A 20,112-nucleotide genomic window follows, 5' to 3' on the forward strand; every position below is an offset into this window, starting at 1 on the left:
GCTCAGAACTGGAGACATTAAAACCAACGTTCTCATTAACATTGGACACAAATTCAAGTTAGCTATAAAAATTAGTATTACACCTCAAGAGTGAAGGGTAACAGCAGCTGTATAAATATGTCTACTGCTTAAGCAAGCACTAAGTTTTACACAATTACCTAGACTAGACTACATCTGGAATTTCCACAGCAACAATTAATGTGAAAACATTTTGTCATGTCAGAGGAAAAGCAGTTCTAGACTACTGTTTCTTAGTACCGACAGCTGATCATTCCATTTCAAAGTACAATGCAAGACCCTCGTGTTTCACTGTTGAGAGTTTCTGAGGCTTGCTTTTTCTTTTAAAAAAATCCATCCAAACATAGTCACCTTATTTCATTTTTAGAACGAGCTGTTTTCTTCTGCAAAACTAGAAATGTAACACTTATTTCTAGAGAGTATAAAAACATAAGTTCTAAATATTCTCATACCCTTCCCATCCGCAGAACTGCTGACATTTTTGCTGTATTCCTCCTAACTTTGGTTGTGTTGTCACCTGGGTCACACATTTAACTGTTATTCCTTCCAAGAAAATTGCACCCTAAATAAAACAAAGCAAACAAACAAAAAGTAGTGTTTAGGCCTCCATAAGAGCAGATCAGAATATGTCAATACAAGATTAAAGTTGTTTTTACAATACAACCTTCACATGCAATACTAGCTTAAATATTCCTTAAAGATTCTCCCGCAAATACCACCCTATTGAGCTTTGCCAGTAAACTCACTGGTGAGACATATTATGAACCTAGGAACTTTGTTATTTATGGGGACAAAAAAAGATAATAATGATTAAAAGAAAAAAATAAAAGGAGGTAAACAGTAAGGGATAGGCACTGTTTAGCTAGTACTGTCAAGAAAGTTCCCATATCAAGCTACAGTATCAGTGCAAGTCATTACTTTTCATTTGTAACTAAAATGTTTTTATTTAAAAAGGAAGTACACTCATATAAAATATTTCATTGTAAATTGGTCACATATAGAACTTGCGTGGATCAAATTAATCGTCCTTAGTACACAGAATATTATACACTAATAAGGTAGTGCAAGACATCTCTTTGTGGATGACAATCAGCACCTAAGCCTGGAGCAAATCACTGCGCATTAAAGGTCACAAAACTCTTTCTGGCAGAAGCCTTTGTGACACCACTTTTAAGTGTGTCAAAAAGCGTGGCCTCAAAATAAGTAAGCTGGAAACTAAGGACAGAATTGACCTATGAAATGTTAAATACTATTTTTAATACATGAATAGTATTTCTAGACCAACAATTCTGTGCTCTCCTTGATTCATGGAAAGTAAGAGCTGCTCACTAATAGTAGAGATCTAAAGTGAGGTATACATAAGTAGCTTGGTAATTAGTGAATTAAGTCACTAGGAAACATCTTTAGACACAAAGTTTTCAGTGTTTTGTTTTGTTTTTACATCTCAGCAGATGAAGACATTAAGTCCTACTTTTCTCCGTCCAAATCTCTGAGATGCATGTTTTCAATTAGATGTTAATTTTATCAGAACTAGATGGTAATTCCAGTACAAGAAGCTCAATTACACGGATTTTACCTCCACCTGGGTGATCTATCGTGTTGTATGTCTCAAAACTTAAAACTTACACTATAGGGAAAACAATTGAAAGAATTAATGTATTTATGCAGCAGCAACTTAAAGGGGTCTCAGTTGATCTAGGACAAACTTCTTAACAAAAGAGAGAACATAATTGGCTGGTTCGTAACAAAATATCTGTGTAAAAGTATACTTGCATAATTTTATTCTCAATCTCAACCAGGTTAAAAAAGTGCAGGTGCTTTCCTGAATGCCACAGAAAAGCCTAAGCAGAGATGAATAAAAGAGTACTGAAAATAAAACTTTGAAATAAGTTGTCTATTCCAGAATAAGTTTGATGCCAAGCGAAATAAAAAGTTATTCTGCACAATGGAACACATTAAAGCCATCACGTCTACAAAGCTACATAATTAAAGGGTTCTATAGAGATCCCAAATCAACCAGACTTATTTCAACAGCATCTCTCATAAATTCTCAATGCAGACGAGGAAGATCAAAGCATAGTTTCCACCTGTCGAGCTATGAATCCTGCAAACAAAGATACAAGTGTTTCATATCTGTTCTCTAAAACACTTCTGGCTGCAGACTACTGATGAAAGGAGCCTTTTTGCTCCCTCCCCTTCCATACACCGTGGCACTCACCTGTTTCACTCTTGAGCAAGTCTAGGAACCAAGTGGGCAAAAAATACGACCACAAATTAGTAATTTTCTGCCAAATTAGTATCCTAAACTAGGTCACCATAGGATGAGTTGACAGTAGTGCCAGCACAAGGGAAGCAGAAGGAACGCAGGGAAAGCAGGAATGCTATTTTCAGTACAGACTGCCTCAGTTAAGATTGGCTCAGTTGCATCACCAGATCATATTCTGAGAACAGAATAACCTAAAGAAATAAGATAACCTTAATTACCTTAAGCTCCACAGGCTTTCAGTGTGTCACTTATCCTACATTACTTACGTGGGCACCAGCAGGTGTGACAGCCAGGGAGGGGCAGAGATCTACACGTGCCTGGTCAGCCGAGTGGCTGAGTTCTGAGTAAGTGGTTAAGAGCCCCAAGAAATAAAGGAAGACGGTTGTGCCTCACTACTCAGAATAATGTCAGAGTGCGCCAGCAGTATGGACTGCTAAGATCAAAGCAACGGGTAGGCTACAGGAAAGACTTTCCAGAAAAGTAGAAGTCACATGAAATTGGTGCCTGCCATTTGAAAAAGTCTCCTAGAGATTATCCGATTAAGGGATTATGCACATACACAACTGGTTTTGAAGCCACTGATGTCAGAGTGCACAGCACAGTCAAGTTTCCCTACAAACAGAAATCACCTACATGCTGCTCTCAGGCTTGATTTTAAGCAATTTAGAAAACTTTCCATATGGTGAAAAAGTTAGAATGCATCATTCAAAATTACAAAAGTATTAGCTTCTCATAACATAGAAATGATACATCCTAATTTGGCTTCAGTAACTTTGTTTATTTTAACAGCTTTTAACTCTTTATTGATTTTAAACACCTGACCAAACACCACACGTTCTCTCACACAGGCAACATGTGCTTGATGTACATAATTACATATATACATATCCGTTATCATGTTGGGGAGCAATTTTTAAAGAATTAAGGAGACAAGTACACCTTATAACTGGACAAACAAGCCAAGCTTTTGTATTTTCATACAGGCTTCCCCTGGCTAGGTACCTTGTAACCGCTCCCTGAAATGCTGCTAAACTCAAAGAAGGAGAGGACTGGGGAGAGCGAGGAACAGAGCAAAGTGCTGAAGACACAGAGTGAAGAGGAAAATGCGCAATATTAAGACAGTAAGGGGAGAGATTGATTACTACAACCTAAGAATATAACCAACTTGGTTATCCAGAGACTCAACCAGGATGCTAGTTTAAAAAGTGCCACAGCTGTACACACAGTAGAAGAGGCTTTTACAGAATAAGGTCGGGCCTAAAGTACACTCACTAGCTAAGGCGCAGCACTGCAAAAACAAGGCGAGGCACCCGGGTATCCGTCTTGAGAACTCAGCCCACCAGGTTTCATGAGGACATTTCCTTGGATAAGGTGCCAAAACTGAGCCAAGTCCATGTACTTTCTGCACTATTCGTGAGGTAACAACTCCCTTGGCTTGTCTTTTGTTTGCTTGTCTTGTTCTCATAGAGGAACTCAGAAAACATGGGGCAGATGTAACTTCCAGAAAGCAGAAGAGCAAGCTGTTTCAAAACCAGGTTCAGAAGAGTTAGTGTTTCACTAACAAAATGGAAGAAAACATTGAGGAGGATCTGCAGGGTCTGGTTTAAGTATAAGAGAGTTAATTTATTTTCCCTAGATTTCTTAACACCATGTTCTTATTTTTGTGACATCCGTGAATTTAGTAACAGGGATACAGACTGTGATGGTAGTTTAAGAATTCAGTGTTATCCTTAAGAATGAGCTGGAAAAAAACACTGTGCAATTCAGTATAAACAAAGTTCTACACTTAATAAGGAATAAGCAATTATAGAACCACACACTGGTAGATAATTAGAGAAAAAGAAACAGAGGCAGCAAAAGACCAAAAGCTGAATAAGTATTATTCTGTCTTATAAAAGGCAATTATATTGAGAAATATAAACAGCAGTATTAGCCTTAAGACATCTAAAATCAATTCCTCCCTAATAAGCACCAGGATGGCCGCAACTAGAGGCCTGTGTTCAATCTCGGGCACCGCAGTCTCAAAAAAACATGTGTTAACATGATAGAATATGAAGAATTACAAGAATGGTCAGAAGTATAAAAAACATGGACTATAGGGAAAAAGTGAACAAATTGGCTTTTAATGTGGAAAAAGAGATAGCTAAAAGCAAATTACACCAGTGTTCAAGTATATATTTCCATATCCACCAAGACACATTCCCAGACAGATTAATAAGTATAGGGGTTAAACTTTGGGGAAAAAATAAAAAAAAGTAGGTTAGACAGAGAAAAATAAAGTCATTAATATATATAAACAAAGTACTTTGATGGTTAAATAATAAATAACCTCACTGTGACAACCGTGAGCTTTAGTGGTTTCCCTCTCATAGATGACTATAAGACACCTGACCTCAAAATAACAAAGAAAATCATTAACAGCTACCGTCTCTTCCAGACTATTTGAAATGTAACCACCCATTTCAAAAGCTCTACATACTACACCCTGTACTGCCTTCGAAATATGCAGCTTGCATCAGAGTAGAACAGATGGCACTCCTTAATAAATGGTAAAAGATCCAGTTGACCCATGACAAGTTCGAAGGTTCTGGCTCAGAACTGTAACTTTTTGTCCTATTTGCAAAATCAAGTATTTTTGTCCCGAAGATGTTTTGTCTTCCTGAGGTGAGATTCTAAGTGTCAGCTAATAATGTTGCTTCGATGCTACAACCACCATGGCACACACTGACAAAGTCAAAACTTGTTTGGATTTCCTGTGCAGCATCTGAGACTGCAGCAAACAGACTTGCTGTTGCCTGTCGACTACTCTCAGCGGTGACAAACAAAACTGTAATGGCATTATGTCCTAACAGTTCCCACAGCTTCTGCAGTGCAGCAAAGAAAGGCTGTCAAGAGTTTCTGACATCAAAACATGGAAGTTTCAGTGAAAGATGCTGCAGTAAAGTTTCTCTTGTCTGGGAGAGAATTTCTGAAATGGAGAGCACAGGCGAACTGGGCAGTTGCTTCTGACTGTTCTCCCAACAAGATGCCTGGGTCACGTCTCCTCCTCTACCCCTCAACTTTTCTTCTATCCCCATGAAGATCTGGGTCAAAACGAAAACATTTCATAATATCACTATCACACCAGCCACCTCTATTTTGACGCTGTCTCTACCCCTAGGCATACACAGGAGGAGGAGTCTCACAATGCTGAAAACATCTGCTGCAGGAAATCAGCTGTAATGCTGAAAATTTAGCTCTCTAGACAGTAAATTAAAAAAATCTAAGCAAGAGGTATTTACCTGGTAATCATTCCCCCTGTAGATCGCATATTTACAATCACAAATAGATTGTATCCATCTACTCAGTTAAGAAGCAGTCCAATCTGCCAGCCAAGAACCATGGTAAAGAATTCTCCCCGTTCCTTCTCTTCACGTCAAAGAATGTTCCTCCAGAGCTGCAAAACTGAATTATACGAATATGCATATTAACTAGATGATTATTTATTTCATGAATTATCTATCTCATAATTAACTTTTAGTTATTAATATGCTTATTCGTATAATTTAGCTTCCAGCTTTCAAAAAACTATGTTGGCAGATAAGAAAAAGGCCGGTAAGTCAGTATTGTGATTCCTGTTAAACAGACCAGTTTAGTTCTATACTTGCTGAAAAAAGGCCCTCATTAGACGCCGCCATCACACCTCATTTGCTAATGCATTAAAAGTCAAAACAAACCATTTTGAGGTTCTGACACAAATTTTTTTGGATATCAAAGTTTTACTGCAAGTTTAATGGAGGTAGTGGCCATCCCCCTGAATATATTTTTTACTATGGATTTTTACAGTGTAGACAATTTTTTATTTCAGCTGATAGGTTATTTGAAAGTTCACAAAGTTCATCTTGCTTCTTTGGATGAGATTTTGTATTCCTTTCAGGCTATTCCATACTTCATCTGTAAACCATGCTGAACAGCTGCAGTAATAACAAAACGCATTTTTGCAGCATATTTCATATGAGGATTTCCAAGTGTTTGCAAACAAACACACCTCAGCACACAAGTAAAATAATTCAGCATTATGCAAAAATAACTGAATCTATTTTTGCCCTCAGCAGTTTTCTACTTTATCTGCAAATTAAAAAAAAAAAAAAAGTAATTTGGAGAGAACTGTACCATTACTCCTCAGATAATACAAGAATATTCTTTGTACTTGAGTATTAGTTCCATACTATAGTAACTATGATAACTTATTTCATCAGAATTATGCAGATTTATGTCAAAATAATCAGAGTAAGTGATCAGTCATATTTCTTATCGTTAGGAAATTTAAACAGCTTTGAATATCATATAATTTCACAGCTGCCTTGGGTTTTTAAGCTCATCTTGCTTTTTGCTAATCCAATTCTCAATCTTCCAAAATTTTTGAAAGTAAGAATATTTACCCAAGTGAGCACTGAACATAAAAAATACTGAATTTCATCCACCTAGCTACAAAAATAAATAAAAACTGTTTACACACCTCCCCCATAACACTTCAACTCCAAAGACAGAGTGAAAAATTTAAAAGTGTTTTACGATCTCCACTCAAGCTTAAAAAAATTAAATGTTATATTAGAAAAATGTTAAGTCATTGTTACAACTGGAATAGTTGAGGCGCTGTATATTATATTTCAAGGTTCATATAGGAAACATAAAAGTTTGCAATTAATCTACCTGGATTTACCAGTTAGGGACAATACTATTTGCCCTCATTTGCAAGAGCACTGACACTCCTTCAGCATGTATTATGTAGTAACTGATGACAATGAGTTTATGAAATTAAGTTTAAAATTCCAATATTAAGTTCTAATAAAAAAATACCAGTTTTAGTCGTTCTTTCCTCCTCTTGCCAAAGGAAGAGCCTGATGATCCAGGTTCTGATTCCTGGCCTCCTGTTTTACCATTATCATCATCATCCTCCTCTTCATCCTCTTCAAAGCACCATTCTGGTAGCTCAGGTGGTGACGGTGCATCATCTTCATCTCCATAACGACGAAACAATTCCTTCAAATAGTCACCTTTATAAATACCTGGTGGTCTAGCCTGAGCAAAAGTAGCCACAGCAGCCTCAATACTGTAAAATAAAAACTGAAAATTACTCTGGATGTTTAATTTACATGTTTTAGTCACCTTGTGCCTTAACAAACATAAGTTTTATTGGAACTGAGAATTAAAAAAAAAAATAAATCCAAACTGGTAATAGCGAAAACATTCATTATATTTGAAACATCATGCCTGGCAACAGTTGCTCTTGCACAAGGTTGTGCATAATTATGTAGGCACTGCATATGTTCTCAGAAGTAAGTGCAGTTTGCATTGCTTCGCCTCCTTACTGTAGCTAATAGTGGCCTGCTGGTCACTGAGGTAAAACTTTTATGATGGCTACAGAAAAGGAATGTGTGACATGTAGGTAAGTATTTCAGGGCTGAATGAGGACAAAAAAAGACCAAAGAAAAAGAATAACAAACTTAATGAAGAAAAATGCAAGCGTCGAAATCCAAACATGGCTACATTTTTCGCTCTAAGAATTACCTTTCCTTTCATTAGAGGTTTTGCCATCACAGGGGGAAAAAGTATCCTAATCTTTTGAAAATACTTATCTTTCTAGAAGTTTCTCATAAAAACTTGTAATTTGGAAGCCTTTTACTATGCAACTAACACTTAATCTTCAGTGTTTTAATAAACTGGAGACTGGATCACAAAAAAGTTAGAAACTAAAACTAACAGTCATGTCCCTTCATTAGCCAACCAGAAAGTGCTGCAAAATATACAACAGCAAGCACAGCACAAAGGTTTTATTGTTGATGTTTTCACAGATCCCATGAAAATATTCAATGGAAAACACTGGACATAATTCTGTCTTCCATTTCTCATGGCAGTGTGGAGCAGTAATGCTCCACAGATCAACTCAGAAATCTTGCTAAATAAAAGAGAGGAGAAACCACAAAAGGCACATCCCCCCCCCCCGTTAGGCTTCTTGACAGGCACATATCTTGAAGTTGGAACAAAAGCACATATAACATACTGTGAAAACTATTTTTTTTTCAGGTAAGAAAATAGTCTGCCACTGGAACAAGGAAAATATACAGCTTAAAATGGAAAAAATAATTTAAATACAAAAGGCATTTTTTGTCTAATCTGTACAGTATGGGAAGGAGACTAAGAATTTCATGAGGCAAATTGCCCAGAATAGGCAGAAACGCTTCCTAAGAACAAGTAAGTTTGTTTTTCTGTTTTCAACTTTAGTAAGAGTATTATAGAAAGCAAAACATTTTCAGGAGTGAGATTATCGGATGGTCAGTCATCAGATGTGGGAAATTACAGTTTAAGAATATGAGTTATTTAGAAGGATCTTTCTTCCTCATTCTGTTTTCTAAGATTCTTAATTTCTTCATCACAAGACATTTTTTATTTTGGTATCTTTCTTAAATTGTTTCACATCTTCTGTAATCAATGCCACTGAAAGGCCAAAAAAACGCAAAAGGGATGAGGTCTGAAAGATGCTCAAATTCGTCTCTGATAACATCAGAAGAACTCTATACTATTCTGATATAGAATCATGGCATAGTTTGGGTTGGAATGGACCTTCAAAGGTCATCTAGTCCAACCCCCTGCCATGAGTAGGGACATCTTCAACTAAATCAGGTTGCTCAGAGCCCTGTCCAGCCTGGCCTTGAATGTCTTCAGGGACGGGGCATCTACCACCTCTCTGGGCAACCTGGGCCAGTGTTTCACCACCCTCATTGTAAAAAATTTCTTCCTCCTGTCTAGCCTGAATCTCTCCTCCTTTAGTTTAAAATCATTACCTTGCCCCGTCATAAGAGGCCCTGCTAAAAGGTCTGTCCCCATCTTTCTTACAGGCCTCTTTTAAGTACTGAAGGGGCACAATAAGGTGTCCCCAGAGCTTTCTCCATGCTGAACAACCCCAACTCTCTCAGGCTGTCCTCATAGGAGAGGTGTTCTAGCACTCTGATCACTTCTGTGGCCTCCTCTGGCTACTCTCCCAAAAGGTCCATGTCTTTCCCGCACTGAAGGTTCCAGAGCTGGATGCATTATCATAGAGATGGCAATGAAAGCCAAATGAGGGAGTGCAGATTTCAAGCACAGATACCTTAGCTGAAAGAAAACATTTTGCAAGTTCTAGAAAGATCCTTGGGAAAAAATATGAGTTGCGAAAAAGAGAATCAAGTAAGGTTTCTGATTACTAGCTGCAGATTTTCAGTTTGGATGACCTTTCTTTAACCTACCTTTAAATTACATCTGAGTATTCACAATACATCAGCAGTACTCCTATATCATATGCTTAAGGAATGAATACGGATGGATTTTTCCATCAGGAAAATCTTATTTCCTTATCAGCAAATAACAGTGCCTTATTTTAAAGAATGATACAGCAAACTGGATTTATCTTGATACAATGCTTACCATTAACTACCAGCTTTCCAAAATTCATTATTTTGCTGAAGACATTTTTCCCTACCAGGCGATAGCTGGGTGTTCTGTTAAAATAATCTAATAGAGATGAACAAACTTGATACAATTAACTACCTGAATGATGGAGAAGAAAAAAAAAACATGGCTGTTAAGTTTTAAGGCTTTTCCCACAGAGGTTTGAAAATAAGGAGAGGCTGCATAGAAGCAGGAGTTTCAAACAGATTCAAAGTGCATTTCTTCTTCAGAACAAAGGACCAATTCTGAGCCTAATTATCGCATGCTGCTTTAAAATGGGTAGATTAGAAGCATACAAATTTGCCAGTTCATAGGAACAACTAGAATCATACTATGAAGATATTTTTATCTCTGTCTACTTCCTATACTCAGCTAAGATTCTGACAAGATTCAGCCACCCACTGCTAACGGTGTTATGTCTCCATTACTCCAATGTCTTTATTCCAAGCTTACTAACAGACAACAATGACCTAGTTCTTTGCAAACAGCTTGCACATATATACTAAGCACCAAATAAACTGTCCAGTCATAAGAAAATGCAGCAACAGGAGTAGAATCTCCTTTGCTTAAAGGACCATACAAGAAATATAATCAGAACACTTAAGAGTCTTGTTAAGAAACATGTTTTGCATGGGACCCCATTAGCAAGGAAATAGTGTTTCATGAATACTTTCAAATATGCAGAAGTTGTGCCCACCAGCATGGACCAAGTCTTTTTTTTTTTTTTACACTACTGATATTTGAAAAATCTTGTTACTCTTTATGAAGAACATTTTTAAATCACAAAAAACCCAGGTGAGCCTGTATAGAAGCATGCTGTAGACTTTAATCGAACAACAAGCTAGAAACAAGGACTTTGTCTCCCCCAACCCTTCAGAAGTAAGTACATCACTCTGCTGTTGCTCTAGCAAATCTCCTCAGAACTCAAGAAACCAGAAGAGCCTATGTGCAAAACTACATGAAAGAGTAAGAGAAATAATATTTCAGGCATCTCTGAACACTATATTCTTACTCAAAATGTGTGACATGTCACAGGGAAAAGACACAATACAATAAAAGCCCACACACAGCAGGTACCGCTGACTTTTGACATATCAGACTTGGAACGCTTGACTGAGACAGGTTAAACTACCAAGGGGTTATATGAATAATGTCAATATAGACTGTTTGCTCAGGATTAGTAGTCAGTTTTAAAATAACAAACAGTGAATACATTAGGACAGCTGTCAAGACACTGAGTGAAACATACAGAAGATCCTTCGGTTACTCCCCACAAATCCCCAGGAATTAACATTCAAAGTTACCTCCAGTCCAACTTCTCGACCAAAAAGGCACAGATCAGAAATCCAGTTCTATTGAAACCATGTGTGCAATGGACACCTACACAAAACAAGAAAAGAGCATGGTCATTTGCAAGCAATTTTAACAAACATGCTTTAATTTCCTAAGTGTGGGTTTGGATCCTTGTACCTTCAATCAGTAACATTAAAGAGTTATCTCCCTTCCTATCAAGGCAGTCCAGATCACGTAAGGCACATAAGCCTAAAAAACAATTTATTACATTCTTTCTGCAAATTATTAGCAACAAGAGCACAGGACATTTCAGTTTATCGCAACTCAAGAGTACTACCTTTAAAGCAACTGAAATACGGTTAACACAGATAAGATTCAAAGTATTATTTTATGACTGCTCAAATGTTTATCAGAAAACAATACAATCAAATTCAATATTTGTGCTTTCAGTGGATTCAATGAGCATTACTTTCATTTCACACCATCAGGCATAAAAATCATATCCTGCTTAGCCTACCTCAAACTTGAAAGCTGTGTCAATACACCAAAATACTATTCCAAATTTGCTATTACCAACCTAAGGCCAGACTTACTAATTCTGAAAGAAAAAAAAAAAAATACAAAAAGAAAAACTATACAACAGTATAATCATCTTGAATTACTTATCTTTTTAATCTAAGAAAAAAATAATTAAACCTTCTATCTCTATTTTATTGACTTCATCCCCCAGTGAAAAGAGCGGAAGAGCTAAATTCAGTGGAACTATTTTTTTTCTTTCAAGACAACAGCACCACCTAGTGATACACAAACCAGCCTGAAAATTTGTGCTATTAAAAATGTAGCAAAGGATTCAGGTAAGATGTTGCCTCTTCCTCATACTGTATTTTAAATTATGAATATCAGAGTATTAAAGTTTCCACTAACACTAAACACAGTTATTCTTAATAGTAACATATTTTTTCAGATGTGACCATGAAGCAAGTCACTTAAGCTTTTACTGATTTCCTTATGTCTTTACCATAGTAAAGTAAGTTTAAAACCAATTCACTTGATGCTTATTCAGACAAAACGTCCATATCTATCTTTTATCCTATATGCTCCCCTACACTTCAAGATTATTTTTTTTTTACAAGGCTAGACTGATAAAAACCAGAAACTTCTTATGGGTAAACAGAAACGTTTACCAACTGTATGAGGGTTGGGCTTTGTGACCACCCCAAAAGCTTCCCTTCTTAATAAAGCACGGCAAAATCTACTACGAATTTATTGGATTCATCCATTCTAACTATTTAATAATACTAAAAACTGCATAACTTGTATCAAATGAAATGATTCTTAGCTTACTTATAGAATTTATTCCCAGAAATCATTTCTCCATTGTTTTCTACTTAAGCAGAATTTTTGCATTTTGTTTCCCTAAGGTAGGCAGGCATACTCCAGTCCTTCAAGCTGCAAAAATAAAGTTTCCATCCTACGTTGTTCTAGTTGAATATAAAATTTTGTTCGTTTATCATTCACATTTCAGTCTCTTTTCATACCTAATCTTGACACTGGAAATGAAACGATACACAATCGCTATCAATAAATCCTGCAGCTGTTACTGCTACTCAGAAGGTTAAGTCAATAAGTTTATACATGTGACAAAGATAAGAAGCATCTCAGCAATGAGACCACAGTGCAGCACTATCACTGCTGCTTTCATTTTGATATAAATATCCTCCCCAGCAGACCCTGTGATCCTCTGTCAGAGAAAAAAAGCGTCCAGAACCAGAAACAACTTTTTGGTAATTCGTGGAACGGAAATGGAAAATCCCAACATTTCTCTTTCACTATGAAAGCCCAAACCACAGGTTATTTAAAAGCTTATTCAACATGTTATTTTCTTATTTTCTCTTCTAATTGATTTTTTTTTCCACAGAGGTGAAACAATCTAAATAACAGAAGAACATTCCAAAATTCACAGAAGTCAAAAAGTTAGTGACTCAAAACTAAAAATGGCATTTTAAAAGTAGAAATACCAGTTAAATGGGTTTGCTATTTATAGAATATCACCGTGCTATCCATGTTCCATATAAATTGCTGACCATAACAATATTTCAAGTTCTGAAATATTGTTGAAGGACCAAGTGGAGGAACTGCTAAATGGGAGTGAAAAATGAGGAACTGCTAAATGAGAGTGAGTGGGATCAGTCGTCAACAAGATTTCAGAACTTGTACCAGTACTTGAAATCTTGTTGATGACTGATCCCACTCTCATTTAGCAGTTCCTCATTTTTCATATCCCATACTTGCATTACAGTTTAGGGAAGGTAACATAGGTCTCAAATTAAAATTGCGTTCTATGTGAAATAGATAAGAAAGTACCTGAAAGAAAATTATGTGAAAAAGTGAGTGGTACATTAAATATCCTCAGACCTCGGAAAACAAACAAATAAACAAACAAAAAACAACACACACAACCTCCACCAAAATTCTCAGTGTTAGCCTGTGACAGGACATGAAACAATGGGTACAAATTAAAATATTCTGTTTAAACACAAGGAAAAAAAATGATATTGTAAGGGTGAGCAAACACCAGAACTGGTTGCCAGATGATGTTGTGGAGTCTCCAAGCTTGGAGATGATCAAAACCCAAACGAGCCCAGTCCTGAGCAAGCTGCCTTAGCTGGCCCTGCTCTGAGGAAGGGCAGATGACTTGATTTCTGCAGGTTCCTTTCAGCAATCTCAGCAATTCTCTGATTCTGCATGAATCCTAAACTGTATGAACATACCAGTTTAGTCTACCAAACTCTTATCAATAGCACCTACACAAACAAATGTTCCAAGCACTCCTAAGTTGCAGAGACACTCAGACTCAGGAAGGCTGCACAATTATCAAAGAGGCCTGAGGACAACACCCCTTCTCACTCTGCAAACTCAGCTGCAAACTAATTTCTTGTCTCTGGCAGTCTGGAGATAGAGTTGAACATTAATATGCTTAACAGAAATCAGAATAAAATGGTTTTAACCAAAGCCACTAGAAGTCGTCCAAGTTAAACTGAGAACTCATTTTGCTATGGGTTAAAAAAAAAAAAAAAAGGTAGAAGATTCGAGTACCTACTGCGAGACAGTACATCACAGAGGAAAAACTAAGCCTTGTATCTACTACCAGTTTCCAGCAATTAATTAGCTGCTTTGTGAGATTAGCTAAAGAATCTCTAATCATTCAGTTATCAAATGACCTCAGGTAAGCCATACCATCAAATGTCAAAACAATACCTAGGCAATACATAACCTGAATTTGTATCAGCAAAAGTTCCAAAACCACAATGCAAGTATCACCTATTTGTAGACAGTTCTTAAGCCTGTATATTTTTCCACACTAAGTGGAAATTGATGGATGCAGAAACATAATAGTTTCTGTAAAAAACAGAAGCATACTAGCTTCTGGAGTAAAAGCAATCAAATCTATACAGGCATAAACACTGTACTGAGGAAATTCCTTTGCTTAGACTTTTAAGAACAAGAGACTGCAGTTATGAGTAAACATGAAATAAATTAACAGCAAAAATTAATGATAGATATAAGAAGACAAACCTATAAGCTCTGAGGGATTCTTATCACTGAAGTGTTCACACACACGGATAAACGTTTCTGTATTCTCAGGTGTAGGGCATTCACCATGCCTGAAAAACACAAAAACACACAGGTTAGGAGACAGCTAGTGGGGAAAAAAAACACCACACATCACAATTAATTACTTCAGTGTGATCTTTCAAATGAAAAGCTACATATTAAAAAAAGTGCAGAAAACTTACCCTTTACACTGGAGCTTTATATATTTAATCCCCTCTTTCTCTATATCATTCCTGTCATAGAATCTAGTGGTGTTCGTCAAGTCTACCAGTAAACCCATTTTAACCTAAAAAAAAAAGAAAAGTACACATATATGTGGTTGCACAATTGCATAAATTTATTGCATAAATAATAAATACCTAATAATATGCATATTAAAAGTAATAGCAGGCTACAAGTTTAAATACTCTTAAATATTTCATTGGTTCATAAAATCTATATTAATTTGATTTTACCACCATCACAGTCATCTGTGTTTCTTTGTGACTGCTGGTGTCTAAATTAGCACTAGACATCAATTCAAAAACTTCGGTTTGTTCCCACCAACATTTCTAAATAAAAAAAGTCTGCTAACAGCAGGAAATTATCTTGTAAAGAATTATTTTAACATGTTAAAAGACAAACAAGGTGCAATCGGGTGCTCTTATGCTTTAAGTTATTGAACACTGGCACAGTGGAAGTACCATAAGTAGAACTAACTACTGTGACATACACAAGTAAACTCTCAGGAAAAATATTTCATCTTAATTTACTCATCCATTAGAGTGCAAAACAAAAAAACATCTTTTCAAGTTTAAAACAAGAGTTCCCTTAAATTCTTAGAAACATTTTATTCAAAGCTAAAATGTGAAACAACTTGAAATCTTCAGAGATGCTGCCAGTAAATAAGGTAACGGTTTCCATCACCCAGATGTTGGGACATACCCAAATTCAGGCTGCCTTGCCCACTCTACCCTAATGTGTCCCCTTTTGCATGAACTTACTTCTTCAGTGTTTGGTTTTTATAGCTGTAAAACAAGTCTTTAAAGCAGCCTTGCGGAAGCTACTATGTTTTCAAAAAGCAAGATGGAAAGCTGAAGTTCCACTGGGTGGCATCCAGCACACAGAGAACATCATTAAAGTGCATCCTACTGATCCTTGGCCCAAGCAAACTTCCACCAACCATAAACCTCCCAGTAAAACTGTGGAAAACCAGCTCACTAACACAGCCGTGGTACCAAAAGCATCCCTGGTTTCCTGCCTCATAAGTGCAAGTAATTGCTTTTGGTCAAAGTGCTGAGTGTCACGCTTTCAAGTGGGCTCCTCACCATGAAACCAGACGTCTTTTTAAAAGGCATTTTAAGAGCAGTAGTTTAGCAAAATTAAGATTTAATGAAAACATCATTTTAAAGTAAAGGTTCTTGCATTCAGTTCCAGTCTATTAAGAAAGGAGACATTCCAAAGCGTGAATTGCTCTTGAAAAAAATGTTGTGTCTCCCGCTATTCCATAGCTTTGTCTTTTTAAAAGATACATCAATAGTGCACTTAAAAATACATTTAACACTGAAGCATGTTAGGCATGCAAAACCATAGAAGAACACTGCAGCTGCAATATATTTAAAACTCCAGCAATACTCATAAACAGGATTTTGATCAGGTTTTATTTACCTTGCAGTCAACAGACTGGAAATAACTTAGCAGTGCAGTTGGAAGAATTACAAATTAAAACAATGCTTCCAGACAATTCAGAAAACATAAACTCCAATTATAACTGGAATACAGTCCTAAAACAGCTGCTTCACTGGATATGTTGTTCAGTAGACCCCAAAAGGAATATTTCCAGTTATCTGCAGAGCTAGTTATCCATGGTATAGAAAGTTCTGATTACATATTTTCATAATACTTCTATACTTTGATAATACTTTTATTTATCAGATATTAAAAAGCACCATCATGTTATGTCATCGGCATTAAGCGTTCGTAGTGTAATGGCTAAATCAGTTCTGAATTTCTCCTTGTTTACTTCAAGTTTGTATATTTTATTCAGAATGCTTTATTTATTTTTATTACTGTGTTTTGCAGAAATACAAGCTACTTCAGCAGGGGTCCATCTGAAAACAATGTTACATCATCTGAAACTTCAAATATTTAGTGTCAACCGAGCTGCTAAACATACAGGCTGACAGCGTACTAGCCAGTAATTAATTCTGTAGGAAGCATACAAAAATCAATTAATTCAATTATTACTTTACTCCCCTTCCATTCTCAACAGCATTGAGCAAGTATCTCAAAGACTACTTCATTCACAAGGAGAATGACATATTCCCACACCAGTGCTCCCAGGTGACTGTACAGAACAACATGCTAGGATAGAGAAGTACATCTAAAATGAGCTGAAACTATTTAGATATTTTTCTACTGTTCCACACAAGCAATGGCTTCATGGAGGGAATCCACACAGTATCTTCCAGAAACATGTCATGACCCAAAAAAAGCACAAGAACCTCCCTGTGTGCTTTGCATCTTGTGGCTAGAGCTGGCAAAGAGATGCATATGAGAACCAGATGTTTTCATCAGAGACCTCTGGACTACGAAGCGACACAAATGGCCCCCTAACTACACTCGTCCCCAGCTTCTATATAGCTCAGCTTGACAACCTGTTCTTTGATGTGCAAGGTGGGGTTAGGTGTAACACTTCCATGATGTCCACAGCTAAGGTATTTTCAAAGTAAGATTAAGATTTAATGAAAACATCATTTTAAAGTAAAGGTTCTTGCATTCAGTTTCAGTCTATTAAGAAAGAAGACATTCCAAAGTGTGAATTGCTCTCGAAAAAAAATGCTGTGTCTCCTGGCAGTCAAGAGAAAAGGAAAAAGAATGGTGAGGAAAACAAGCTTCAATAAAAGCCTGAAGACAGATTAAAAGGTAACACTGTTCAATGTATCAAAACGTTAAAGGTTACAAGAAGAAATGCCAGTGATTTGCAGAACATAGTTTCACGTCCTCCCATCCAGAAATAAGAGACAGAAAATTCCTTTTTTGTGTCGAAAACTCAAAGCCAGTTCCCAACCCCACAGTTCTCAAATACCAGCATCTTCAAATGTTGCCACCAGAAGCCTCCAAACTTCCCCAAGCTCCTGCTGCAATGAAGAATCATCACTGGCAAGATGTGTGAAAGCATAAAAAGTAATTTTATGCCAAAGCTTTTAAGCTTGAAGAATATTCACATGTTTTTCCCTCAACTTCTAGAAATTACTCATTAAAAAGTACTCATTTAGCAATTTCAGTTTTCTGACTCACACGTAAAAGCCAGGAGAACACTACAACGTACTTCAGACCCAAAGTGTCACCAAGCGTTTGGGATGTTGCATTTTATTTGAACCGAAGAATGAAATAAGAAGAACATATGTGTCTGCTAGAGAGGAAACTCTGAACTACAGGTCTCCAGGATTTCTGGCCAACTACTCCTTTGAAAATACTACAAATCACTTCAATCAAACACAAGCGAGTATCTTGTGAAGTGACATTGTTCCTCACACATTTCATAGGGCAGTAAACCAAGTAGATATCTGGTATAATTCAGCCAAAGCTATAAAAGCATGTATGGCATACAGAGTGTTTGGCCTGAAGGCAGTTTCTTTGCTTTACAGAAAGCATCAATATTTCCTCTCTCAGTTCATGGGATTAGCTGCACATAACACACTATGATTTAGAGAGTGCAAGGCAAAAGAAAAGGATAAAGAAATTTAAAGGAAGTAGATGGGGATAATGTAACAAAGTATACAATTGTGATATTCCAAAAATCCTTGCAAAAAAATACTGGTACCACAAGAATCGAAACATTTCATTCACTGAACTGCGGTTATACTGTGCTTGCCCTGACCGACCACAATTCTTACCTATAGAACAGATCCTAGTACGTGTACATTCACCACACAGGTGCTGTGCTCTGCTCCAAAACCCTCACAACACACCAGTCATCATAGTCATCCCCTCAGCCACACTCTCAAAAGTTTGCTCCTAGAAAGTTCTTAACAGGACCTTATTTTTGAAAGACTATCTAAGCTAAAATAGATAGTCACGCACTAGAAAAAACTGTTTTTCCAGCCAGTGTTTTGCATGAATCACATCTTTCAGTCCACCACACCCAGCCATTAGTGAATGACACAACTTTGGAAGAAAGAATAATTTCAAAACATTGAGCAACTTCTCACTAAAACATACATTTATTTCTTACAAAGACTGTTGCAACACTACAGTCTTAGACACCACATTGAAACACAATTGAAACTAGTTATTTTTCTTTCTTCTAATTGTAAAAGATGACTGGATAGAAGGAAAAAAAAAAAAAGTTATATCTTGAAATTCACATACAATAATACCATGATCTTCATGGTACATCCATTGTGCTCGCACTTATTTTGGCCCAGCTCTCCAGGTCTTCCTGTGGTTATGAGCCTTCCCCCTCGGCCTCTCACTTTCCCGCTATTAAAGCCACATGCACGTGCTCTTCTATTGCTGTGCAATCAAATGGGCTTCACTGGATTCTCCTTGTATGACCGCAGAAGTTTCTCATTAGACATTGGAACTTGAAAACAGCCTCCCCAGGAGTGAGAGAGCATACTACAATACACTGAATTCTCTCCACAGACTGTTTTCTTGCATTTCTTATTTGAGGAAAATAGTTTAAATCAGTGATTGAATTTACCTGTGAAAACAATAATGTGGCTGAGAAATGATAACTAGTTTTCCTAACAGAAATATCGCAAAATGAGTTAACTTATTTTAAGTTAACTAATGTTCTAGCTCCTCATAACAGAAATAAAACTACCTTTTATAAAGCATAAACAGTAGTAACCTAGCTACTCAAGAAATAAATCAAAACAAAAAAAACTATTCATACTGTCGCCAGTTGATCCTGCAATTTTTTAATGAGACCATTAGGATACTATGTCAATATTGGCAATCAGAAGAAAAACAGGGTTACTATCCCTTAGCAAATCAGTTTCTACCATTCAGATTTTCAGCAACCAGCACCATGAAAAAGGAGAATTACACAGAAGTTTGTTAGAGAAAGTTAGACAGAAGTTGCCTTAAATACTAAACCGGTAATCTTAAAAAAACTGTGGTAGCAGCAATATCTCAATATTACGAAAATCCAGATGTTAAAGTTCCTGCTGAAGCCTCTTATTTGAGAGGCAAATTCTACAGACTTAAGTAATAACCAGGTTTCAGAAGTGATTCATTCTGCAAACTATTAGCAGTACAGCACACAGCAGTAAAATGATGGGAAGCATGCACAATGAGTGGCTTTTGCCTTGGAAAAATCCACTTTTCAAGGTCTCCTCAATGGCACATTCATCTTATGCCAGATTATTGGTAAACTGCTGTTATACAAATACAGCACTCCAGTAACCAACTGCATGTCTCAGAAAAGAAAAAATAACACGTTTTCAAATAGCAAACATTTGGCA

At 36.7% G+C, this 20,112-nt stretch overlaps 1 protein-coding gene across 3 annotated transcripts in view; it reads right to left on the reverse strand.

The window, feature by feature from the left end:
• The window catches only part of RNGTT (RNA guanylyltransferase and 5'-phosphatase), a 182,576-nt gene that overhangs the window by 153,403 nt on the left and 9,061 nt on the right, over positions 1 to 20,112 (reverse strand). For all 3 annotated transcript variants that reach the window (XM_065059622.1, XM_065059625.1, XM_065059624.1), the window contains 5 exons: positions 14,842 to 14,945; positions 14,621 to 14,709; positions 11,056 to 11,131; positions 7,124 to 7,376; positions 471 to 580 (listed from right to left, as the gene is read on the reverse strand). In XM_065059622.1, the coding sequence (XP_064915694.1) occupies positions 471 to 580; positions 7,124 to 7,376; positions 11,056 to 11,131; positions 14,621 to 14,709; positions 14,842 to 14,945 (632 nt within the window). The remainder of the gene's footprint in view (positions 1 to 470; positions 581 to 7,123; positions 7,377 to 11,055; positions 11,132 to 14,620; positions 14,710 to 14,841; positions 14,946 to 20,112) is intronic.

The sequence above is a fragment of the Columba livia genome, chromosome 3, assembly GCF_036013475.1.
Source record: "Columba livia isolate bColLiv1 breed racing homer chromosome 3, bColLiv1.pat.W.v2, whole genome shotgun sequence".
Classification (NCBI taxonomy): Eukaryota; Metazoa; Chordata; class Aves; order Columbiformes; family Columbidae; genus Columba; species Columba livia.